Genomic DNA, 27,880 nt, shown 5'->3' with positions numbered 1-27,880 from the left:
AAACCACCATATAGGTAAGAAAATACATTCAAGCTGATTGGCCTGTACCTAGTGTGGAGGGATGGGGGGCTCCCCCCAAAAATGTATCCTCTCCCAAGATTTCTGTTGCTGACCCCACTCTCCTCAGTGGCTTGCCACAGCCCCTGCAGGCACTATTTGGAGGGAGTATCCTGCCCTCCTCCACAGAGTCCAACAGACCCTCCTCCATTATGGCTGCTTTAAGGAATTTCCTGGGATGATTTTCCATCCCAATCCACCCCTGGCTGTACTTATATTTGAAATGACAGAAGCTGCTAGACCTGTTGAATAACTCAATCTTAGATAACCACCTATTCCAGGAACCCATAGTATCATGTAACAAGGACACAGAGAGTGACCTCAGTACTAGGCTGCAGGAAGACATTGTGATGTACCAGACTAGAAACCTGTACATGATTGTCCAGGTGTTGCAAATTAACTGACTGAATTTGTATTCCTAATATATTTTTCTGAGATCAGATCACTGCAGTAAGTGGACTGAAATGCACCAAAAAATGATACATTAAATTACATATACAGGTACATACACACAGTGGCTTGCAATCTCTTAAAAGGTCACCAGTTTAGGTTGTATTACAAGTAGCTTTTACACAGACTGTTCCAGACAATATCTTAGCTAACTCTTAAAGTACATTTTCATACTCACAATCTTTATGCAGATTTAAAAAATAAAATAAAAATGAAATATGGTATTGGTATAATTATTCAACTCCTGCAGACTAGTACTTAGTAGTATAACCACTTTTTGCTGTAATAGCAGCTTGCACAATGTTTGGGAGTGTTTTTAGCCCATCCGTCCTTGCAGATTTGCTCCAGGTTGTTCAAGTTGGTTGGATGACGATCGTGGACTGCAAATTTCAAATAGTGCCACAGATTCTCAATTGTGACTTTGACTTGGCTATTGTAGAACATTCACTTTTTTGTTGTTCAACTACACCAGTGTTGCTCTGGCTTTGTGCTGGGATCATTGTCCTGCTGAAACGTGAACTCTCTCCCAAGCGTTAGTATTCTAGCAGACTGGAGCACGTTGTCCTCCTGTACGTTGCATCATCCATCTGTTCCTCAATTTTACAAAAATGCCCAGTCCCCACTGAGGAAAAGCATCCCTACAACATGATACTGCCAACCCCATACTGAACTGCTGGGATGGTTTTTGCTGAGAAATGGGCATTGCTAAATTTGCGCTACAAACCTAACAATGTGTTAGCATCTTTTGTCGTAGTTGCAACTGCAACTTTATGCTAATGCCAGTATAAGGCCTTCTCCTGGTGTAAAACCATGCACCTGAATGCACAAGGGCTGGGATGCCCACCTTAAGTAGCTGCAGTCGCAACCATCAGAAACACCATCAGGACTTGCACCAGCCCCATGTTAGGTGCAGAATTTTAATCAGAGTATGGCCTCCAATGTATGCAACCACTCCTGCAACCAGCCAGTGACACTCCCATAACACACCCATCAGATGGAATAGCTTTGTGCATTGGTTTAGCCATCTCTCAGTCACTGTCCAGGAGCGGCAAATGCACTCCAGAGTCAATGCAGGAAAATGCTCAAAACTCAGCAGGAAAAGATTGGCAATTTATATGAAGATTGCCATTGCACAGGGCCGGCGCTAGGTGTCTCTGCACCCAGCGCCATCCCGTGCTTCCCCTCTGCCCACTCCTTCCCTGCGTCCTCCACCTGACCATAAAATTAGGTGGGTGGAGGGCGGGATTTTCTTCAGCCGGACCCGCGTCCCTGTGCGGACGCACTGACAGACCGTGTCAGGAGCCGGCCCTGCCATTGCATCCTACTCAGAATCAGTACCATAATGTTTTGTATTGGGGCCAAAAACTCTCACATTATTCCACATTCTGGCTGGGTCACTGAGGTTTCCTAACAAACTCCAGACATGCTTTGATGTAGTTTTTCATCAGTAATTGCCAAATTCCCATACAGGCCAGTTATATGAAGAGCTCTTGGTAAGGTTGATTGATGTACCTTCACTCCAGTCTCAGCCACTGAACTATGCAGCTTCTTTAAAATGATGGATGACCTTTCTGTGGTTTCCCTTATAAGTCACCTTCTTGCTCTGATGCTGAGGTTTGATGGGCGACCTTGTCTAGGCACTGCCTGGGTGATATGGTGCTTTCTTACCCTCACAATTGATCCTACAGTGGGCACTGGAATATACAAGCACTTGGATATGTTTTCCTATCTTGTGCATGTCTACAATGTTATCTTTACATTTCTTTGAATGCGCTTTGGTCTTAATTTTCACAGCTTTCTTCCAGATTCACAGTAGGACTAATGTTATTTGAATTAGGAGATATTTCTTCCATAAAAGCTGATCACTTTTAATGATTCACAGGTGGAGGATAACTTAAAATTGTCAGGGCAATATCGTTTATCTGTGTAAACTTGGACTTAGCTCAGCATAGGTGCTGAATACTTATGCAAGCAGCATTTTTCCTTTTTGAAATGAATACAAAAATAATGAATTATGAATTTTAAAAAACTACTGGTTCACAATAAAAATACTATATTGAACAATCTGTGTTAAGCTGGCCATACACGCTACAATTATCGGGGCGATCAACCCGATATCCGCGGATCGCCCCAATAATTGTAGCATGTGTGCGGGTGACCGAGGGTTAAATATTGCTCGGTCGGGCATGCCCGTCTGATGCGATATTTAAGAGGTAAACTGTCGGCCGCATCGGGCAGTGTATGCCCTGCCGCAGCTGACAGACAGACATTTCCTGTGTTCCTTCCCATGGAAGGAACAGGGAAATGTCTCCTCCCCCAGGGGCAGAGTGCAGATGTCGGGCTAATACACTGTGACCAATCTCACAGTGTATGCCGCGGACATCTGCGGCTGGCAGGCAGCCAGATAAAATGTCTGACAGGCATTACATCTGGACGTGTATGCCCAGCTTAAGTGGTATTTGTAATACAGACAAATCTGTTGACTTTTTAGGGGATCCAAAAGAATTACAGGTAAATAGACAGACAGACAGACAGACAGACAGACAGACAGACAGACAGACAGACAGACAGACAGACAGATAGATAGATAGATAGATAGATAGATAGATAGATAGATAGATAGATAGATAGATAGATAGATAGATAGGCACCTGAAAGGCAGCACACATTTATCAATAAGTGAACAATGTGGAATCATACTTGGCTACACCCAGGCAATTATCTTGATGTTTATAGTGGAGTATGTATATATACTTCTAGGTGCATCACTTTATATAGTTACTACTTTTCTTACCCAATTCAAATATGTAACTAAATTAAGTAATAAACAGGCAATGAATAATGAAAAATGTTGTTATTATGTATGGGGTAATATACTAAAAGTACTACATTTTAAAACAATATATATGTGTGTATATACACAGACACACAATTTATATGATATATTTTATGTGAACGTTGTGTCTGTCTGTTTGTTCCAAGTTGGCGCAAAAACTACTGAAAACTGCATCAATTTGTAGTGGAAACTCCTAGAAATAACCTGCACTTTGTTTAATCTCGATCTGTCAAGTTAAAAATGAGCAATATCAAAGCAATTTATTGACATCATCCATGCAGGAGATAAGAGTGGCACCATGGCATGGCCGGTAAGGGGTGGGGTTGGACAGGTGCTTTGGGCCTGCGCTCACTTGAATAGGGTAGGCTGCATAGCAGTCTGTGCACAGGGCACACAGTGACATTGGTGTGAGTGGTGGGTAAGGGCGCTGCTGCCACCAGTCTGTACAGCGCAGCTGGTCATGTGGGCCACTCCCATGACAGGGCCCCTATGCAAAGCAATACAACTAGAACACCTCAAATAAAAAAATGATGAATGGCAGAAAACAATTACATTGTCGGCGAGGCCGCAGGCAACAGCTAGAATGTATATATATGCTTTATTGTATTGTGTATATATATTAGGGATGTGCAGGCTCGGATAGGTTCGAGTTTGCACGTGGAGTTCGGATTTTTCCCTCCAAAAAAACGGAACTCAGAACGAGGCAAAACGTCATCTTACATGGACGAACATCATCATTCCTGGTCTTTTGTCCAGGAATGATGATGTTCGTCCATGTAAGATGACGTTTTGCCTCGTTCTGAGTTCCGTTTTTTTGGAGGGAAAAATCCGAACTCCACGTGCAAACTCGAACCTATCCGAGCCTGCACATCCCTAATATATATATATATATATATATACGAGGGCTGATTGAAAAGTAATGAGAATGCATCTGTTTTTCTGTTTTCTAGGTAGACGTGGCAACGCTATGCTGGTTATTGTGAAGCTCATACATCGATGTGTCTGAAACTGCGGTTGGACTGCCGTAGTCTACTTTGTTTGGCCACAGTGAGTGGAAGATCTTCGTACGTTTCATCATGGAGGATAGGGAAGATGTGTCTGTGAGATTACATCAGAGATGTGTGATTGAATTTTGTGTTAGACTTGTAAAAAGCGGAAATTAAACTCATGAAAATTTACGGCAAGCATACGGTGGAGAAATAATTAGATGTGCTGCAGTATTTCGGTGGGTGACTTTGCGAGTGACTGATGAAGCGTGTTCTGGAAGACCATCCACCGCGGTTACAGATGTCAACATTGCCAAAGCTGTGGAGATGTTGCAAAATGACAGAAGGTAACTATACACAAACTTTCGGCTTCACTTGGCATCTCAATCGAACGGGTTCAGCATATTGTGACAAAGGCACTGAAAATGCATCGTGTGTGTGCCAGGTGGGTTCCCAGAAATCTCACAGAAGAGCAGATGCGACGACAGTTGAATCGTGCATGAACACTGTTCGAATGTTGGAGAGGATATTTGATTTCTTGACATCGATTGTGATGAATCGTGGATTCGTCATTATGATCCGGAATCCAAACAACAGTCCAGTGTATGGAAACATTTGCTTTTTTCGAAGTCTAACACAAAATTCAATCACACATCTCTGACGTAATCTCACAGATACATCTTCCTCATCCGCCATGACGAAACGTAGGAAGATCTTCCACTCACTGTGACCAAAAAGAGAAGACTACGGCAGTCCAACCGAAGGTTCAGACACATCGATGTATGAGCTTCACAAAAACCAGCATAGCGTTACCACGTCTACCTATGGGACAGAAAAACAGAGGCAGTCTCATTACTTTTCAATAAGCCCTTGTATATATTTATCTTCAATTGTAGTGCTCTGTGTTTAATCACTAGAGATGTGAGGTTCAGATTTGCTGAAAACCAAATACACCCAAACTTTGGGGTTTCCGAGTCAAATCGAGTCGTGGCACGGATCACTTTTGGGGTTCCGAGCAGAACTGATTCCCGGCTCGGGTCTGCTGTTAGTTTGGAACTCAGATTTAAAAATCGAATCTCAGGTTTTGGATTGCATGTAAACAGGTCCAAATTACATGATTTTAGCTGTGTTTAGCAATATTAAAGAAAATCAAAACATAAAAGAAAACAAACATTTGAGGTAGGTTTTGCTAAAACCTAAAGGAAAACACAGTGGTCTGCGCACATCTCTAGTAATAACATATGTAATGACTAGTATTGATATATAGCACAATTGGTTGTTAGACTTTCAGAGCTCCTGCTACGGTGTCTGCACACTGACCTTAATGAGCATTTCTGTATTACACATGCACGCAGTGTATAGACCTTATGGATCGTGATTGAAATCAAGCAAAGTAGCGGTACTACGTTTCAGCAGTAAAACAGCAGTCTGCCTGTTTTACTCAACAGCTTTTAAATGTAGATAGTGATACTAATTCTTCATGTTCCAACAATTACATCTAGTATTTGCATATTTCTTCTCATAATTCTTTAATAAATTAATCTCATTTACAGCCGAGTGGCTCTTCTTGTTATTTCATAGTCTAAGCTTGGGCATAATCCTTTTTTCTGTTCAACTCAGGCAGTCCTTTATCTTTCAAATTAATTAGATAAAAAAAGTTATCCTATCTTAAATACTGGCTCATTTAGCCTATGTCAACCTCAGCAGTCTGTCCTTGTTTAAAGAATTGTGCAATATTGCTGACGCTAATGGGCTTTATGGCGATTCAGAATTTTTTTTTTTTTTAAATTGTGCTATTTTATTGGAGTTATGTTTCCTCTTCTCAACACCTTTCTTTATACAGTGTTAAAACTGCAGTGTCTGAATATTTTACCAACCTGAAGATGGATGAAAAATAGTTGACACCCATTAGTCACCTTTCATTTCATTAACACCTGCAATTAATTTTTTACCCTCATTAATTAAATTTTCTAGTGATTGTTTTATTCCATACATGGTATAATATAAAGGGGTTGTACAGTACCATGTTGGCCATTGATGAAAGCAGAAGAATTGGTACTAAGGGCCTGATTCAGAGCCGCTCGTAAGCGGCCGCTCGTTCGCTCCGAGCGATGTTCGCACAACTGCGCATGCGTATGGGTTGTAATACGCATGCGCGAACCAGTCATTGCGGTCGGAAATTGTGTGCTCGCAAAATAGCGAGTGCCTGCTAATTTGAGTGACAGAATGAAGCATTTGTGGGTGGTAACAGGGGAAGGTGCTTTAAAACAGGGAGTGGAGATCCGAACGCAGGCGTGCCAAACGGTCAAAACGGGCGTTTTAAGGGTGTGTATAATTAACAAGGCAGCGTCATCGACCACGTCACTTGGTTGTCTTTTAGCCTGAACTGCTCGCATGATTGCGGTAAGAAAATGCTACCACAAGCACTGCGATCAGTTCATACGCCTTTCGATGTACTCGATTAATCTAATAAATAGCGGAGATGACGTAGGATGCGAGCGGCCAGGGGTGTTTTTTAAAAAATAGCGAGTGCATGTTTCGTCCGCTCATTCAGACATAGAGGCATCAATAGACCGCAAAGAGCGAGCGCTCTATTTAAATATCGGGCCCCTTTTTCTGAACGAGCAAGCGCAAATAGCGTCCGGCTCTGAATCAGGCCCTAAATGTAAAGCTTTCATTAACTAACTAAGGATATTTTAATTTGTAGTCAATTTATTAAAAACTTGGGGTAAATAAAAATATTTATTGCTGCTTATCACACTACAGTATGCCCCTTAGGTTGACAACATTTGAGGCTATCGCATTAGAGTCACTTCATCAGATAGAAGATATTTTATTAGCATGCTGGCTGTAGGATTTATTCAGTGTGACCACCGACACATTACTAACTTAACATGGAATGTATAAAAAATAAGAATAAGTTAATCCTAAAACAACGGCAGTGGCAATGGTAACAGGCGGTGCGGTGGCTAAGAAGAGGTGAGGGGGCCTGGTAACGCCATCTGCAGCTAAAGCTTTTTGTCAGAACTGTAAGCCCAAATGTGGCTTCGCTGCACATGCCACTGCCCCTTCCCCCATGCTGTAGAGCTTGCTTAATGACTATTACACCCCCAATCAAAAGTTGGTCTCTGTATGGTTGTGAACCCACTATTGAAAGCTATTATGTAGTAGCTATAAATAGTGGTTTCACAGCCATCATAGACCCTAGTCATGTAGACAGTTTAGTGCAAGCAGAATCAGACTGGCTCGCTGGGGTATTGGTAGGATCCATTGCCAATCTGTGTATTCTAGGACAATGAATAGAGGCACCCGATTCTCTGCACCCACAGCTACAATAGGCATTACTGAATGGCATCAGTGATGTCAATTGTATGTGCAAGAGCAGGTGCTGGGAGCCAGGTGCCTCTGAACATTGTCCTGGCATACACAGTCTGGCAGCAGATGCCACCAATACCCTTGTACCAGGGCCGAAACAAGGATATCTGTCACCCGGTGCAAGGCAGCAATTTTGCGCCCCCTCCCTTCCCGTACCTGGAGTTTGTCCTTGCTCCTTCATAAGGCAGTGCACTACTCAGACGTCCCTGGTATAGTGATTTACATTATTCCACACACCATAATGCCCATTACACATTATGCCACACACTGTAATGCCTACTACCAAAGTGCCACTTACATATTTGCCCAACACCATGTTATACCCCACAGTAAGGCTTCTAATTACTTTAAAATTACCTGCTCGTTGTCAGGGGTTTTATGCTCATTACCATTTCCATGCTCATTGCCAGGGGTTACATGCTCGTTGCCAGGGATTACATGCTCGTTGCCATGGGGTTTCATGCTTCTTGCCAGGGGGTTTATGCTCGTTGCCAGGGGGTTTATGCTTGTTGCCAGGGGTTTCATGCTCATTGCCAGGTTTATGCTCGTTGCCAGGGGTTACATGCTCGTTGTCATGGGGTTTATGCTCATTGCCAGGGGTTACATGCTCGTTGCCAATGGGGTTTCATGGTTGTTGCCATGGGGTTTCATGCTCATTGCCAGGGGGGTTTATGCTCATTGCCAGGGGGTTTATGCTCGTTGCCAGGGGATTTCATGGGAGAAGATGCAGCTTTCAGCATCTTCTCCCGGCAGCCGGGAACATTGTGGGCATTGCGCTGGCCTAACAGACACTAGAGGTCCAGTAGAACCTCTAGCATCTGTCTCCTCATAGGCGGCGGCCATTTTTGGATGGCCGTTTTCAGCAGAGTCCATGCGGACAGCTAGTCCGCATGGAATCTGCTGAAAATGGGCATCCAAAAATGGCCGCTGCCAAGGAGGAAACAGACACTAGAGGGCCAGTAAGGACCTCTAACATGTGTCTCCTCTTTGGCGGTGGCCATTTTTGGATGGCCGTTTTCTGAATCTGCAGCCCCCAAGCCACCTCGAGTCAGCTTTTTTCACCCCCTACAATCCGGCACCCGGTGCACGTGCACCTCTAGCCCCCCCCTAGTTGCGGCCCTACTTGTACTGTGAACCAGACCAAAATCTGGCTCTCCTTTCTAAAGATTTTCTGCTTTAAAAACATTGACAGACTTGTTGTAATCTCGGCAGAGCCTGCACCTCGCATGCTGCTACATAAGCCCCCAATTCTGAGTGCATGTTAGGAGTAATATAGTATTGTCAGTAGATTGTATTTTCTTTTAGCTTTTTTATCTGACATGTATTTTTATTGTCTGACAGGACATTTGCAGGCAACCCAAGCAATAACCTACTGGCTACAAATCTAAAGTGGCTTATCCCTCAAGACACACTTAACCCTAACCTTTCTGGCCCTTCCATATACTCATCATTATTACCTTGCTTTGGACATTGGGATTAATCACTCAAGTGGGTGGACTAATATTAATGAAATGTAAGTGGCAATAGTGGATTAAGACAACCTGGGGCCCTGAACTGTACTCAGCACGCAAGTTTCTATACTGTATGTAAAATGTGCATTATCTCTCCCTTTACACACCTTCTCTCTAATATTTTAAACTGGCTGGATGCTTCCTACTTAAATATAACAAAACTTTCATAGAGTGATGTGGAGACAAGGTACTGCATGTAGGCCACCCTTATGATGGACTATGTATATAGCATTTTTATGAACATGTTACAATATGATGGAGAATATTTCTATCTGTATAGTAAAATGAGGTCTGTGTTGGAATTCAACAGTGGTTAAAGTGGATGTATCTCTATATAAAGCACCAGAGGCAATGTAAAACATGTACTTAGGACACATTGGAATACAATGCTGTATATAAAGCAGCTCATACTAAGAGAAGTGAATTCAGCGCTCTACCAGAGGTAGTTCACTTGCAATATTACAGCTATTACTGTACAGGGGTGTAGTCGGAATGCCAGCTTGCGGGATGCCGACGGTCTGAATACCGGCTCCAAAATCCTGACAGGTCGGGATCCCGGCACCAATATCCCGTCTGCCGGCATCCCAGTATCGAGGTGTAATGGAGAGGTTAGGGTTAGGTAACGGGTTTATAGTTGATAAACCATTTTATGATACAGAGAAAAAACAGGTCATAACTTTAATATAGCATAAATAATACTACTGACCTAAAAATATAATGTAGACAGAATCAGGTATATCACCATAATAGGTTATGTGAGTACATGAGAACCAGCCATTTGGACCACAAAAGATATTTCTGTTTACAAATTGCTTCCAAAAATCTACTGTCTACCTCCCTCTCTGTTTCCTAGTCTCTTTTAATCATTGAAAAGCATAATGTTCTCTAAGCTTGGCCACTACTCTATGAAGAAGATGTAATTGACTTCTTGTTTCTGAAATTTACAACATTCCTGGCCACTTCAGCTGTAGCAGTATTTTTGCTATTACTACAAAGTTCTCACTGTTCTAAATGTATTTTTTAAGGATTAAATAAACATCAAGACTACTCTAAAAGTTTCCACAGTTTTCCAGGCCCTGACTGGAAGAAGAATTCATTGTGAAAACAGAATTCTCCTTCATTATACTGAATTGGCACATTGCTGTTTTTTCTAAATTAGGCTCTTCATGATCTTATATAGGAGAAATGCTCATATCAGCCGCTTTAGCTTCATAAACCAGTTTGATTAATCTGTCCTAGAAATTATCCAATTTTAAACCATTCAAAAAGTTGAACTCATTTAACCACGTTCAAACTCGTTTTATCATAATTATGTCAAATTTTAAATATTTTGGTTTGTTTTATAGTGTATTTTTTTAACATGAACTACAAACACAAAATCTAGAAAATTAACTACAAAAGGCAACCTCAAATGTGAATACAAACTATTAATGGCAAATACAGTAGTACATTAGAAATCCCAGTTTGAATCAAGGTTTAAAACATATTTGGAGCCTTCAATCATGCAAAATTCCATTGAATTACAAACTACTTCAAACATTTCAAACATCTCTATTAATAACGCATCTTGCAAGAGCTTTATGCAGGGCTGGTGCAAGGTTTCTTGGGTGCCCCAGGGAACATTTCGCCCACCGCCTCTGCTCCCTCAAGTTCATAATATGCTACACATTAGTGATCCCAATGTATAATATGCCACACAGCAGTTTCCCAATTTCATAATATGCTATATAGAAATGTCCCAACTAATATGCCACACGGCGTAAATGTAAAATCATACTGTGCCTCATAACACTGCCCCCAATTCATATTATGCCACACATGTGCCACAAATTCATTATATGCCAGCTGTATCCCTACTTCATAATTATGCTACACAACAATGCATCCAATACATATTTATGCCACTCATCTGTGCCCCAATATATGTCAGCACTAGTGATGTGCGGTGAGGTAAATGGCTGAGGGGGCACTGGCTAGTATCAGAGCTAGATTTACAGATACATACAGTATATTAACCCGAGGGTTCATGTGGGCATTGTCCAAAGGTGCAGCAGTATATAGTGCTGGAAATTAGGTGAGTTTTGATCAGGAATGTGCAAAAATTATTGACAGGGGAGGCAGTGCCTCACCTGCCATTATAGACAGGGGAGGCAGTGCCTCCCCTGCCTTTTTACTCCAGAGTTTGACTGTAACAATTATTAGAATAATACAAAAAAGATATTTATAATATTTTGTTTAAATAGATAGCCGCCTAAAGCTGTCTAATGGTAGCACCGGCCCTGACTTTATGGGCTCCGTAAATATAGCCCCATGTATTGATTTTAGAGGTAGATTTGCTTTTGACATAAGTATCTAAAAATGTGTAGCTTTCTCTTTTTTTATTTTATTTTTTAGTTGCAATACATTTCTACCAGGGTAGGCATGTATTGGAAGACAATGTTCACTATGTCAAAATTCATAATGACAACACCAGACTGTCGACAGTTATGATGTCAACATGGTTGAAAGGTCGATATGTAACAGAAATGTCGACATAGTGAAACATGACAACATTAGGGTTAGGTTTAGTCTGTGGTTTAAGGCAGAGGTTCCCAAACACAGTCCTCAAGGCTCCCCTACAGTTCAGGTTTTAGAGATATCCATGGTTGAACACAGGTGGTTAAATCAAATTAACTGAGGTACTAATTAAGTCACCTCTGCGCAACCATGGATAGCTCTAAAACCTGAACTGTTGAGGAGCCTTGAGGACCGTGTTTGGGAACCTCTGGTTTAAGAGGCAGGCTTAAAGGTGTGGTTTAGGGGTAGGTGTTAGCATTAGGGTTAGGGATACCTTAGAAATGGATTTTTAACCAGGGATGTGCAGTCAGGGTAGGCAGGAGAGGCAGAGCCTCCCCTGTCATTCTCCCTCCCCCATCATACTACCTCTCATGCTCCAAATTATTTATACAAAAATTGTGTTTTTATACAAGTGTGCCTCCTCAGCAGTTGACCTCACCGCACCTCACTGTGTTTAACATTATGGCAATGTCAATATTTCATTAGTGTCGACATGCTGATTGTTGATAAGTTGTCTATCGTCATTATACTGAATCCCCTACGAAGATTATCTTCATTTTGAGCTTCAGTATATCAAAGAACAGACTTATCATGGTTTTAGTCTTATAAGCAGGTAAGTAACCTTATTTATGTATTAGATATATGCTGTTTTACATCTTAAAATTTATAATATAAATATGCAAGAAAAAAACACCCCAGTTTCACATATATTCAATAGCTAACAGTCTGCTGTTATTGCTGGAAAAAAATTTAAGATATATGATTTAATTCACACACAGCCCACCTTTTTATTAGTCTCATGTGCTAAAAGTAGTCTTACTTTGTCATGTTCAGTGCTATAACTCATTGACCAAATATGCTGCAAAGCCTCTAGGTGCTAAAGTGATCAATTCCATGATGGTTTTATTGTTTCCTTATCGAAAATATATTTCCTTACTCAATGCTAAGGCACAGATTTTCTGTTTGATTTACAGCCTGTATTCTTCAGGGATCTGAGAGAATCTGTCTTGTCTTTTATAGGAGCACACAACAGTAATGCATATTTTAAAGTATGAATTAGAATATGTATGTTTAGCAATGAAGTATATATTTGGCTTAATGTCATATGTTATTTGCAGTATAGTTAGTATGTTGCTTTAAGGTCAACAAACCCAGAGGTTGCCAATCTTAAGTATAATTTCCAAAGAGACCTGTCACAATCTTCCCTTGTCTTATAAAGACAAGTATAGATGGATCATGTTTGTTTTAGACAAGCAGCAATAAGGGTGGACTTCGAAGCGTGGAGTATGCACTTAACTGTGCAGTCTGCGGTGCCCCAATTATTGTTAACCCCACCTGTTCCTTTGTTTAACATAAGCAGTGTGGTCATTTAAAGGAAATTCATCAGTTCAATGTACTCAGTTATAGGCACTCGGTGACAGTTTGTTCTAAATAAATAGTCTTCATCTGTGCTTAGTCTATATTGCTTACATTTATATCAATATTTTAGGTAATTTGCAATGTTTTTATGTAGCATTACATACAGTCATTACCGACAAAAATCCCGCTGCTCACATCTCTCCATGGAAATGCAATAGAAAGTATAACATCAGGCATTTGTAAAAGTGGCTAACAGCATAATGATCACCTAAAATAAAGTACTCACAGGAAGTCCAGGTGGGCCGGCTTTGCCAGGAGGTCCTAGTTTCCCTCGTCTTCCCTGTAGAATAAAAACAACACTTTAAGGTTTATTAATTTCTATTTCTTAGTTAAAAAAGGTTTAAAAAAATATCCAACAGTAACACTTAATACTAACATTAATTAGTTATAGTAACTAACTTTATTTATCAATGCCTATACATAAAGGAAAAGGTTTATTGTATAATGTCTTATAGTATTTGTTCACAACTGTATTAATGAGGCTTCAATAAGATCAGTAAATTGGCAATAAAAGAAAATATGTCTAAGTAGGTTGCAATACGTTGCGACTAAGACGAACCAGCAGACTGTGCTGATTAATTTGATAAGCAACATTTGTATATCTGTGTGCACGAGTCTGTATATGAAGCACAATGGAACTTGGAATGAAAAAAGCTGCGGCCGCTACATATACAGATTCAGGGGTCTATTTACTAAGCAGTGTTAGGAGACAGAGTGAAAAATGATAAGGTTCCAGCCAATCACCTCCCAACTGTCATTTTTCAAATACAGCCTGTGAGATGGCAGTTAGGAGCTGATTGGCTGGCACCTTATCACTTTTCATTCTGTCTATTAACACTGTTTAGTAAATAGACCCCTCAGAGACTTAGGCGCACTCAGATTTTCAAGTGTCGCATATCAAATTATTGAGCACAGTCTGCTGTGTCCTAGTTACATCGAATTGCGATGTAGATGCATTTTCACCAAAAAAAAGATGCAAGACAGACGCCCGGCGCTAGCAGGTTATCACGGGACCTGGCACGCCAAGAGGGGCATTTTAGCATGACTGCATCAAAGATGTATAAGGACACATCTGTACATAGTTTAGCATGTGCCCAGCTTTAAACTGAAGTAAATACATCTTGGCTATTAATGGTTGAATTGCTTAAACACAGTCATCTGTCATTTGCTGGGATTTACGTGCACCTGGATTCAGGAGCTCAACAGGTCCACAGGAATCTTTGATCACAGGAGAGAGTCAGAGAGGAAACCTTACAGCTATTGGTTACTTGTCAGACCTATCACATATGACTGCACGTTTAGTAAGCTGTGGTGGCTTGTGTAAATTCATCAGTGTCTGGCAGACCTGAGCCCAGAAAGCACTCTATTATTATTCACATTTTCTTTCTTCCATGTAATTAAAAGTACTCTACTTGAAAACTTGCTGTTTCTATAACATTTATAATGAGCTTTAGCATTATTGTTCCATTGAATATTTAATAAAAAAGGGATAATAACAGATCTCCAATTGAAATGAGATAATGTGATTGTTACATATGCATTATTCATAGTGAGTGGTGACTGCACATATTAAGATAAGTTTATTATGTTTAATTTTACACTTGCCTGCTATTATTGTAAATCTTTCCTAGGAAACCATTTTTATTAATTTAGAGTGGATTTAATAAAATGGATAAATCAAGAATTTTCATGCAACTGAGAATGTCATGCTGTAGTTTCATTTTGCAATTTACCATTTCAACAAAGCCTGTGTATAGGGTTACCAAATAAAACATATATAGGATACATAGCGTGTGTTGGATGTTTGCATTGCTATTATTTCAGCAAGCATTGTAAAAAAAAAATAAAACACCTTGCAGGCTTTCAGTGTACATCTGAACCTATTAAAAAAACATGTGCATTTCATGTAAGGTCAATGCTAAATGGCCAATGAGTCGACCTTCTCTGTGTACTAAAGTAATCCCATCGCCTGTACATGTGAGTGACCTCAGGTGATTAAATCTGTAAATCAGTTATGGCAAACCTGATACACTTCAAGGGCTGCACATTACCCTTAATCTCAGTAGAAAAAAAAAACTATATGTAATCAAAGAAACACCTAGAGTATCTGCGATAACATATCAGCAGGCATTTCGAGGTAAAATAAACACGTATTACAAGCTGAAGCTATGATAAATCAAGTTGACACCTATGGCAATTCAATTTAATATAAAGGAGACCAGATTTTGAAAGTTAGGTGAAATGCTAGAACACACACAATACACATTTCCATTCGTCAACATTTAGCACTTGCTATTTTTAATAAGCCATGACATAAAAAAAAAATCTGTAATGGGGCATGAATCAGTAAAAGTGCAATGTATCACTATACCTAACATATTTGGCACCCAGGCTGGGTCCTTTATGTAATTCCTTTCCAGTATGTCCTAGTGCCCCCTCTAATATGCCCCTACAGGGTCACAGACATGATGAGGGTTTCGGGAGCCGCTCTGCACTACATGTGCTGTGCATGCATTGCAGAAAACAGAGCTGCGGCTGGCACTCACATGCCCCTTTCACACTGCCAGCAAATAACCTGGGTTATTGCACATGAACGCACAGCAACCTGGGTTACTGTGCAATGTGAAAGGGCTCAGTTGAAAAATAATCTGGGTCGAGAGACCCAGCATTTCAAATCGGGTAACGAGCAGGGTTGAACACGAGTTCAACCCGGCTTGCGGTGCAGTGTGAATGGGTAACCCGGGTCAAGACGACCCGGATCCCGTTCACTGCATAGGAAGAGCTGGCACTTAGAGATGATCTCAGCTTCAAGCGCCGCCAGTCTGAAAGGGGTCTCAGCCGGGTCGCACGCGGGATGGACGCATGTACAAATCCTGGGTACGACCCGGCATTTGTGATGTGACAGGGGTAACAGTCACTTCCACAGTACTGAAAGGCCATGGCGCCAACATCATGACACCGTGGCCGCTCAGCACTGTTATTGGCTGGCGGGACTGCAAAGCCCGTGCAGTCCCATCAGCTGGCATTCGGGAGGTATCAGTATGTGTGACAATACACATACTGATACCGGGTGCGTGGATCGAGAAACTCGTTTTTTTTTTTACAAAGTCCATAGATTACTGCAGAGACCAGCGCCAGGATATAGGTGAGTATGCAATCTTTTTTGCAAGGCCAGTCATTAAGGATTCTACTGGAGAAGAGAACAGAAGCATCTGATATAGGTAAGTATGTGTGAATGGGTAGGTGTATGCAATAAAGCTTTACTAATCACGGTGTGTGTGTTTTGTCTTTCTTTAACTATTTATTTTACAGTGGGGGTACAGGTGCCACCCGTCTACTGGCACTTGTAGTTCCACAAGTGCCAAAGGGCAGGCACGCTGGTACCTGTAGTACCACTGTAAAATACAATAGTTTACTTCTATTATTTACATTATTACCCCCGTACCCAACGCTCCAGGGGTGCGGGGAAGAGCCCCAGGCTTCAGTCCAAGCCTGAGGTTTAGGGGCAGGGGGGACTCCTTCTTGGTAGGGTCCCCACCTCCCCTGAGATCCCCTGCTTGGCCTGACCAGCTTGGGCTGATAATGCTTTGGCCCCGGACCCCCGGCATTACAGCCCGGCCGTTTTGGGTCTGGTGCTGTTTTTAAATATAGGGGGGACATTACGCAATTTTTTCCCCCCTATATGTAAAACCATGACTGGCCCTGCAGCCTGGTGTTGGTTTCTAAATTACGGTGGAACCCTACACATTTTGTTCCCCATAATTTTAGAAACCAGGACAGGCTGGCAAGTCCGGGGCTGGTTAGGCTTTGGGGGGGGTCTATGTCATTTTTTTTTTAAACTTTAAACCCGTTTCTTTACAGGTACAACACAAGCAGCTTACACATATCTCACTGATAAGTGCAGGCTGCTTGCTCGGGAGAGTTTTGCAGAGAGAATACACTGCAATCTCGGGTGAGTCATCTCCTGCAAAACCTGCTACTCAGGAAAGAAATCTACTGCAAAACCTGCTACTCGGGAGAGAAATCTCGTTCTGCTTCACCATCGGTCATCTCACTCTCAGCTAAACTCACTTCTTTGTAAATTTGCAAGTCTCAGGAGCTTCAAATCACCCGAGTTTAAGTGAAGCTAATCGATTGAAAAAAAAGCTAACTCTCCCAGACTCCATTCTTAGTAAATTTACCCCTAACAGTCCAGGCTATAAAGATAGCCATAGCTTAGCACAGGTGACTTAATTAGTACCTTAGTTATTTTGATTTAACCATCTGTGCTTAAGCATGGATATCACTAAACCAGGACTGTCAGTATACCTTGAGGACCGAGGTTGGGAATCACTGCAATACAGGAACACAGCTGTAATGCAGGGTTTAACAGCAGTAACTAAAGGTAATGCAGCAGTGATATCAAACAGTGGTAAATGCAGGTATTACGTGTCTCACCTCAGGAGTTAGGTACTGTATGTTTACACAGCACTGTTTCATTCTACCAGGGGTCTTCAACTTTTGGCCCTCCAGCTGCTGTGGAACTACACATCCCAGCATGCCCTGCCACCGTTTTGATATAACAACATGCTAAAACTTTGGTAGGGCATCCTGGGCTGCAGTTTGCACTTGCGCTGTAGCACATCAGGTGAAAGGTGTCGTTTCCCTGCAGACTCTGGGTCCTAGTGGCCAGCATGTATGCAGAGAGGAAACAGCACACAGCACTGCTGACCAATCAGAGTGCATAGTTCCACAAGAGATAAGACCATTGTTTACATCAGGAACAGCTGAGCTGCACCCGCATCTACAGTGGTACCCGGTGGGGATCATTCCCCCATTAGTATGCCACTGCATCAGTGATAGGTGTTGCCTATCACTGCTGTAAGGTTCAGAGTCTTGCAAAAGCCCGTCCCTCCACTGATGGAGTGGGCTAGAGGTGTTGCCTATCACTGCTGTAAATGCTTAAATGTAAAATAAAGGGTAGTGAACTCCCTACTGTAAAGCTACAGAGGAGGCTTGTGAACCAATAACAAGCGGAGTATTTTGATATGAATATTTAAGGTGAGTATTTATATACTGCTAACACAAGTGACAAAGAGCTTTGTAATCACCAAACATGGCTGCTAAGGCATGGGGTTACCCTCACATAGCCACTTGGTAGACATAGATGGTTTATCTACAGTATACTGTAATATGCCCACTACATTAAAGTAAATAAAACAGCCTTATATAGTACACTCAGATTTGCAAACAAAAATAAAGAAAATGTGTTACAGGGTTGTTGCTTTTTTCAGAAATCCTTCAGCTATTCAGCAACGCATGGAAATCAATCTTATTAAAACTTTTATTAGATAGATGTATATTGCAATCAGCCGTAGCATTAAAACCACTTTCATGATATTATGTAGGTCCCCTCGTGGTATCAAAACAGCTATGACCTGTTGAGGCATGGACTCCACAAGACCTCTGAAAGGTGGTTATAAGACCTTAGCAGTAGATCTTTTAATTATTGTAAGTTGTAAGGTGGGGCCTCCATGGCTCAGACTTGTTTTTCCAGTACATCCCACAAATGCTCAATCAGGTTTAAGTCAGCTTGAGTTTTTGCCATGCTCCTCAAACAGTTCCTGAGCAATTTTTGCAGTATGGAAAGACGCATTATCATGCTGAAAGAGGCCACTGCCATCAGTGAATATTGTTGCCATGAAGTGTTATACTTGGACTGTAACAATGTTTAAGTAGGTGATAGGTGTCATCGCAGAGCATCACATTGTCTTCATTGGCTTGCCTTCTTCCCATAGTCCTGGTGCCATCTCTTCCCCAAGTAAATGATACACATGCACACGGCCATCCACATAGTGTAAACGAAAATGTGATTCATCAGACCGGGCCACTTTTTTCAATTTGCTCCATGATCCAGTTCTAACACTCATGTGCCCATTGTAGACACTTTCGACATTGGACAGGGGTCAGCATTGTAGATGGTTTCCATGGTGGAAGGTTCTGACCGGACTGCTGCTGTGAAACCCCATATGCAAAAAGCTGTGATGCACTATGTATTCTGACACCTTTCTATCAAAGCCTAGCTCTTCTGTGGAATCGGTTCAGACAGGATAGGCTTTGCTATCCGTGCACATCAATGAGCCCAGGGTGCTTATGAACCTGTCGCCGGATCACTGGTTGTCCTTCTTTGAACCACCTCTGGTAGGTACTATCCACTACATACCAGGAACACCCCACAGAACCATTGGAGAAGCCATCACAATTTGTCCCTTGTCAAAGTAGCACAGAACCTCACCCTTGCCCATTTTTCCTGCCTCTAAAACATCAACTTCAAGAATTGACTGTTCACTTGCTGCCTAATATACCCCAACCCTTGACAGGTGCCATTGTAATGAGATAATCAAAGTTATTCACTTCACCTGTCAGTGGTTGTAATGTTATGGTTGATGGATGTACAGTATATCTTTGTTACTTTACCATCTTTTGAAAACAATTATGCATTCCAGACTTTGGCTATAATGAAAGCAATGGTATTTTTGCAAAACAGAGGCTTATGGAAGAATGAAAAAATGTGTGTGAATACAGCACAAAAAAAAGAGTACAATTGTTGTTTAAATATGACCCCTGTCCACCATCGAAAGCACCTACAATGAGCATGTGAACGTTGGAGCTGGACCATGGAGCAATGGAAGAAGTTGGCCTGATCTGATTAATAAGATTTTGTTTTACATCATGTGTTCGGTCGGGTGTGTGTGTTGTTTACCTGGGGAAGAAATGGTATCATAATGTACTATAAAAGAAAGGAAGCCGCGGAGGCAGTGTGATGCTCTGGGCAATGTTTTTGCTGGGAAACCTTTGGTCCTGGCATTGTGGATGTTACTATAACACCTACCAGCTACCTAAACATTGTTGCAGACCAAGTACACACCTTCATGGCAATGGTATTCCCTAATGGCAGTGGCCTCTTTCAGCAGGATAATCCATCCCCCACACTGCAAATTGTTCAGGAATGGTTTTAGGAACATGACAAAGAGTTTAAGGTGTTGATGGCCTCCAAATTTCCCAGATCTCAGTTCAATTTATCAGAACTGAGCTGTGGGAAGCAGCAGAGTGGGCCAGAGTGGGGGTGGAGCCAAGGGGGGGAATGAAGGCATATGCTGGGCCCATTATACTATTACTCCTATAATCTGTTGTAGTGACTTTTTTAAATATAATACACATACTTTTGCTAACATTATTAATGGAAATGTATAAATTTACCAATCTCCCATGTTCATAACATTGCATTACACTAACAGGAATCTGATTCTTGTTTTTCTCTGGAAAATCACATACTGTAAGTCTTAATAATTATTTAATCAATCTACTCTGAGATATAAACTAATTCACACAGCGTATACTAGAATTATCTTTATTACACGTCGGTTTGTTAGTTGTAATCTAGATTGACTCCATAGGGATGTATTATATACATTATGGATGGTGTCACTGAATTAGTCCGACTTTGTCTTGATATTCATTTAAACTTAATTTTAAAAATATTACATTTAAACTACATTATGCATTTGTTTATTAATAGCAAATGTAAAATGTACGATTATCATTTATTTTACAATCTGGTTTAACAGAAATGTATCAGACATGGTTTGCAGTATAACAGATCTCTACCTACTATAGTAGCCGACTTCTTCCAATTTATAGTCATGTTCTAACTTTTAAGAAGTAAGAACTCCACTGCATTATTTCAGAGAGAAGCTATTATCTTCACACTGAGCATCAAAAGTAACTACCTGCAGATAGAGCATCCACCCTTTGTTAGATGCAAACTGCTTTCCAGCAGCACTAGAGAAATCAGTAATGTGACAGGAAAGGGACAAATTTGAGACAAATTACATATGTTCAGCGATGCTCCTGGCGTTATCAGTTACTTGTGCATGCCATTAAAATGAAAGGTACACTGTGGTATTATGCAGCATGGCATGCCAAGATCGTGCTCTGCTGTTTTATCAGTAATCTACCAATGTCTGTTTTCATAGAGGGCACTGTATACAGCCGAAGATTAAATCAATCAAGTGGTCAATGTAAACAAAGAGTTAGACAAGAATAATATGTTTAAGATACTGTCACAACGAGTACGTGGTATCCATCTAAATTTTGCAGGACTGCAAATTGTACACAATATTTTGTAAGAATATAAGTAAAACTTGCAAAGTATAGAGAATGTCATGTAAATATGTATGGATTGAAAGTTTTTCATGGGCCTGCTTCATCCAGGACAAGCTCAGTAAATCCAATTCTTAACAACAATCCGAGGGGTATATTAGACATATTTCCCTAAGTTCCCAGGAATTAAAACTATAATGTTACAGGATATAAGATGGCACTTGGGTGGACCCTCAGCTCCACTGACAACCTTCTAATACAGTGGTTCTCAGCATGGGTTACGTGTACCCCACGGGTACTCACTGTTACATTCAGGAGTACAAGAAACAATTATATAATGGCTGTGCTGTAGAGTAGGAGGCAGCAACACAACCAGGTTATAATTAGACACATTGGGGGATATACAATCAGGTTTGAGTTTACCAAAAATCTCGCACCTCCTGGGTTTTTCCTGCAGGTCCGAGATTTTTAGTATTCAATTGGGTGTGGAGTTTTCAGAGCAGGACTCATTTTTCCTTAAATCCTTACTTTACGGAAAATGTATTGGGACTTGTTTCTGGAGCCCTGCGGCTCCTCCCTCCCCCCTCTCCCCTAATGGCTAATTAAGCAATTGGAAGTTTCCAATTAGCTTAATTAGTCCATTACTCATATTCAGGCAGCGAGGTCGTCCTCCACTTTTCCGGCATGCTGCATTCTTCCCTCTGACCTCTGCAGAGTGTGTAAGTGATTTCTCTGTGTGTGTGAGACCCATGTCACCTCCTGTCAGAGTGTATGTGTGTGAGACCCATGTCACCTCCTGTCAGAGTGTATGTGTGTGAGACCCATGTCACCTCCTGTCAGAGTGTATGTGTGTGAGACCCATGTCACCTCCTGTCAGAGTGTGTGTGTGTGACTCCCTGTCAGTGACCCTGTCAGTTGTATGTGACCCCCCCTGTCGTGTGTGTGACCCCGTCATGTGTGTGACCCCGTCATGTGTGTGACCCTGTGACCTGCCCAGTGTGTGTTGAGTGTGTGTGACCTCAGTGTGCTGTGCAGTCACTTACATCGTGTTGCAGCCAATCCAGAGTGGTGGAGAAGCAGCATCCGGGCACAGCAGAGACCGGAGTAGCCGGAACAGGTGAAGTTTTTCCTTCTACATCCGTGGGGTTTTTTTTCCCGCAAAAAACTATTTTAAACCAATTTTTTTTATTTAATACCACAGGTATCGGGAGTGCGCATACCCACGATAATCCAAAATAGGTCACGAGGTCCTCGTCATTTTTTGCGGGAAAACCTTGAGGCCAATTGGATATGCCCCATTATGTGCACCTGATATAAACCTTTTGAGTTTTACCTATGAAAAGCAGTGTTCTAGGGATCTCTACTCCACTGCATCAGAGTAGGTAACAGGCAGCAACATATAGTGGCATGAGTATCTGGTGTTTCCTGCATAAAGGAGAATATCTGGATCTATTGAAATCCTCACACAGCTCCCCTTATGTCAGATCCCTTATGTCAGATCTTTTTATTATGACATCAGCCTATAATATTGCATGCTATTATTTGTTTACCAGTTTCTAGTTGATTACAATAATAGTTATAAAAATGTTAATCATTTAAAAAAAATGTAAAAGTCTATCCCTGTATCCCTGTAATATGTGGACAATAGTTTTATAGTCAGTTTAAAATTTTTCTTAAATTATAATATTTGAGAAAGACAGTATATGCACAATTTATGCTATATGTGTTATTTGTGTTTATAGCACATTTATTGCTCTTATATAAAGTGGTGCCAAAGCATTTTTATCTAATAGCATTTAGATTCATTACAAATGTATTGCTTTGCAACTGTTGAAGTTACAAATAATGCAAATGGGCTGCTAGGCTGTACCCAGGAGGGAAATGATTGAAAACCACCGTTCTACTATAATAGGTGTCACATTTCTATCAGGTGCATTGCACGTGATGTACAGTACAGTTTATATGACACATCAGACAGTTAACCATTATTAGATGGTGCTTTCTCGGTTGCTTTGGTCTAATGACCTTCGGATCATACTTCCACATGTTGCTATAATCATTCTTCTTATATTATTCTTGTGTTATCTCGGCCATTATTCTCATCATGGTCGAGTCTTTGTGATTACAAGCAAACAGTTCACCTCAATGGCTGAATATAACTATGGCTTATTTTTACAGTTACATTTGTAGCATCAGTGACAGTTACTAACATTGCTTAGTGATGGCACCTACTCTCTTTGCCTACCTTGCACTACTCAGGTAATAGCTAACTGTTCTTTGATTTTACAGTAGTATTGATTAGCAATGTTTGCAAAAAAATCTCAATACAGTTATTTGTGATAACATGTAAATATCAGCTATTGTGAGATTCATAAACAAAAATGACATACAGAGAAATGTGTTACATAAAAAGCTCAGGCCAGAATAAAATATACCTACTGGTAATTACAGCGGGTGCAGGTTATTGTGATGTGTATTAGCTGCACATACGTGCATACTCTTTCCCTTGTTTCAACTCAATCATTTATAAACCTTCATCTTAAGGTCTAAAATACCCCTCTAACATCATATTTTTTATTATTAAGGCCCTGTGTCCCAGTTGCACAGCGCATGCTTCCCAATTGTTAGCACTCAGAGACAAATACTGAATCAGAGACACATACTGAATCAGAGATGCATACTGAAATGGACTTAGTGGGCGCTTCTGGGAGTTACTGCACATGCCACAGCACTGGAGCAAGTTTCGATGGTACAACCGATGGTGTGTCTGATGGTCAGGGCCAGCTCCAGGTGTTGCCGCGCCCTGTGCAAAGAGGGACTCCAACGCCCCCACACCCTGTGCACAGCTTTGCGTGCATCCGAAAATGGGGTGTGGTCCAGAGCCGTAACTAGACTTTTTGGTGCCCTGTGCCAGAAAGAGCATTGGTGCCCCCCTTATTTTCAAAGGGACGTAATGCAACCAAAAAAGGGCCATGGCTTCATGGGGAAGGGCCAGGGAAGAGATAGGAGAGGCCAGGAGATGCTGGGGATGAAATAAGAGGAAGCTACAAGCAAGAATGATAATAAACAGAAATTTGACAGGCCCAAACATCGCCCCCTGACCATTGGTACCCTGTGCGATGGCACTGGCCGCACTACCCCAGCTACAGCCCTGATGTGGTCTAATTAACTTAAGCCACGCCCCCTAAGTGGTGCTAATTTGGGGTGTGCCCATACGGCATACCTCCCATTTAACGTCAGGCTGGGGGCGACCCCAACACTCCTTCAGTAGCTGGGCTGCCCCCAGCCCTCTCACTGCACTGAATGGATGCCGTGCACCATTCCTATTCTCCGGGGCCGACACCGCCAAAGCTGTGCCCAACATCCTGACCACCAGTGGGACACTTTGGTCCGCGGGTGGAAAAATGGGACTGTCCTGCTGAAAATCGGGATGGTTGGGAGGGGTGCGCCCTCTTTGGGGTGCCGCCCCTATTTGACCGCACTGGTTGAACATGCCTCGAGCCGCCCTGCTGATGGTCTAAAGACACACAGAGACAGCTGCAAGTAGGCATCTCAATTTTGTGAAAATCGGCCATGGCATTAGCATATGGCGCGGGCGCAACTGCGGCAAAATATGAAACGGAGCTGTGGTTGCCCCCGACTCAGAGTCAGGTCCTAGGTATTGAACATTTGTCATCCTACCTGACACATAATATAAGATTAGATGGGGTTTTCCTCTGACTGGCATTCTTCTGAGTGTATCTTACTCTACCTATCCTCATCTCAGGTCTCTGACACTAAATTATCAGGATAATTTGTCCTTATAAAACATATAAAAAGGGAGATTTTATGTCCTCCCACAAACATTTTTTTTTTCTAAATAAACATTTACTTCCATATCCCCTTTATTACTGTAGAGGTACACTATAAATTTGTGTTATTAAATAAGGTGTACACTTTGTTTTACCTTTCAGTTATGCCATAGACCCCTGGGACTAGATTCCTTTGTAGCACCCATTCATTCTATCTTCCTAGGGGTTTTTTCGTCAAAAACAAAAAAGAATAGCAGCAAAGTAGAAGGGGAAACTATCCACAGTAATGGCAGATGACTGTAACCTAGCATTATCCTAGTCATACTAAATGGTCCCTACGCATTGTCAGTCATCTCCCTGTGATCTTGCACTAGCTCAATCAAAGCTATTTGCTCAGTACATTTGTACTCTGTAAGTAGTTAACCTACATTGACAAGAACCACTTCCCCTATCCTGAACCACTTGAGAGCTTCTGCTCCATCACACTGTCTTTTTATTTTCTTTTGTACAGTTTCCATTTGTATACTGCTGTTTGTGATATATAAGCTTTGATGAAATAACTATTTTTCTTGTTCTGTTTTACAAATACTCTCCGGCATGGCACAGCACTGCTCCCACTAAAGGGTACATGAAACAAAATAAACATGTCATAACCCAACAATTCTTTCCAGACTAAAGGTGTGTACACGGTACGATAAAAATGCACGATATGAACGATAACGATATCGACCATATCATTATCGTTCAGATCATTCATTTTTTGGTGCCCAACGAGCAGCGATGCGTGGGCACGTATGAACAATAATGATACCAACCATCGCCCGTGCATGTAGACCAACCTAGTCGATATCGACCAGGTTACATATTGACCCGCGGGTCGCTGGCCCGTCGTTGGTGGGGGTGCTGGATGAACCATAACGATCATCCAGCACACCGGGAAGGCGCAGGACGATCATTCAGTGATATCGTTATAGCTGACTGATCGTGCTGTGTGTATGCACCATAATTTATGATCTCTTTATTATTTATGTTACTATTAAAACTGCATGTAAATGTGAAAATAAGAGGGAGAAGATAGACACAGCTTCTATTCTTGTGCTTTAGGAAAATGGCATCTGTCAAGATAGCTATACTTGGAGAGTACTGAAAGGCTTTTGCAAAAGATCCTGTTTAATTTAATGAATAATTGCATTAATGTACAGACACCAGACAGCATAGCGAATATGATGTTAAAATGAAAGTAAACACATTCACAAAGATTCAAATGTGTCAAGATTTTTTTCTCTGAAAAAGGCAAGAAAGGAAGTGGGTTTAACAGTGCAATTTCATCCCCCATTACCTCTTTGCCCAAAACGCTGGCTGATTTACATTCAGATGCAAATACTTACCACCTGGAAGCTCATAAAGAAATCTAAACCTTTCAAATTCTCTCAACAGGGGAGCACTACAACATGAAAGGATGCATATATTCCATGACACAACATCACTAAGAACTCAAGAAGCAGTGACTCAGAAAGTGCCAGCAAAGCAAAACAGTACTACACTCAAATATGTATAATTTATCAAGTCCTTTTTGTGTTGCAGGTAACGACTAAAGCCTTTCTTTGGCATTAAAGCCTATTCTTGTCATGGAATTACTTTTTATTCCTTGAGGACTTGTGACCCAGAAAGTTCAGGATAAAACATTGAATATCCCACCAAACATCCTTTCATATTTTTGCTTTGCTTGGTAAATTTTCGAATACATTTTGCATGGTATGCAGTACAGTACATGGTCATCTTCTTACCCGTACAACAGATTTTGTACATGTACATCCCCTCACCATTATAATGCAACTGGCCACATTTTTTATTTATAGTTTTATTTATTGTGCTGCTCTCAGAGGGCTTCCATGTGGAAATAATTGGCAAACATGTAACAGTCAGATGTTTATTAATGTACATTAATTATATCAGGGATGCATTTGTTATTTTGCGACGGTGACCTTGTTACTGTCGGCAGCACTATCCAGGCACCACAATGTTGACAAGGTTAAAATGCTACGTAAAACATTTTAATGGTGTCGGCAGTGTAACTTGAAACATATTGCTCTAACAGCATTTTTAAAGTTATACTGCCAATCACATTTAAAATACTTTAAGTAGCATTTTAGCCTTGTCAACATTGTACTGCTGGCATTTGCCGACAGTGACATTGTTGACATTTGTATGTATTCCTCATATCAGATATGACATTTGTAATGTTGCATTGTAACTGGGAGAAAGATACTGTACACAGGATCCCTGTTTATTCCCAGGAGACAGGTTATGTTTACCCTTGCCGGGAATGTCTACTTCAAAGGATTCTCGCACTGGGATTCTTACGGAATCGGTATGACATACCACCGGACTAAAGCCCGGCCGATGTAATACTGATGCCGGAAGACAGAAGAATGAAGATCCCGACACGGTAAGTGTTTAAGCTATTCCTAACCCTTTCCCCCCCTAACCCTCCCCTCAGGGGTGCCTAACCCGAACCTCCCCCCTATTGCCTAACCCTAACCTTCAGCCATGGGTGCCTAAACCTAACCCCCCCTCCCCGCACCCTAAACCTAACCCTCCCGGGGGGGTGCCTGACCCTAACCTCCCCCCAGTTCCTAACCTGAACCCCCCCTTTCCCTAGCCTAACCCTAACCTCTCCTGGCGGGATGCCTAGCCCTAAATCCCCCCGGGGGTCCCTGAACTTAACCCCCCCCCATCCCCGGGCTAAGTGTATAT

General features: G+C 41.6%; 1 protein-coding gene across 6 annotated transcripts in view; it reads right to left on the bottom strand.

The window, feature by feature from the left end:
- COL19A1 (collagen type XIX alpha 1 chain) overlaps positions 1-27,880 on the bottom strand; it is a 762,134-nt gene that overhangs the window by 292,354 nt on the left and 441,900 nt on the right. For all 6 annotated transcript variants that reach the window (XR_015878306.1, XM_088471134.1, XM_088471139.1 and 3 more), the window contains exon 18: positions 13,417-13,470. Coding sequence is in view for 5 of the 6 variants with exons in the window: in XM_088471134.1 (XP_088327260.1) it covers positions 13,417-13,470 (54 nt within the window). In the remaining variant the exon portion in view is untranslated. The remainder of the gene's footprint in view (positions 1-13,416; positions 13,471-27,880) is intronic.

The sequence above is a fragment of the Taudactylus pleione genome, unplaced genomic scaffold (genome assembly GCF_031769625.1).
Source record: "Taudactylus pleione unplaced genomic scaffold, aTauple2 ptg000015l, whole genome shotgun sequence".
Classification (NCBI taxonomy): Eukaryota; Metazoa; Chordata; class Amphibia; order Anura; family Myobatrachidae; genus Taudactylus; species Taudactylus pleione.
This window is presented reverse-complemented; position numbering and strand designations above follow the sequence as displayed.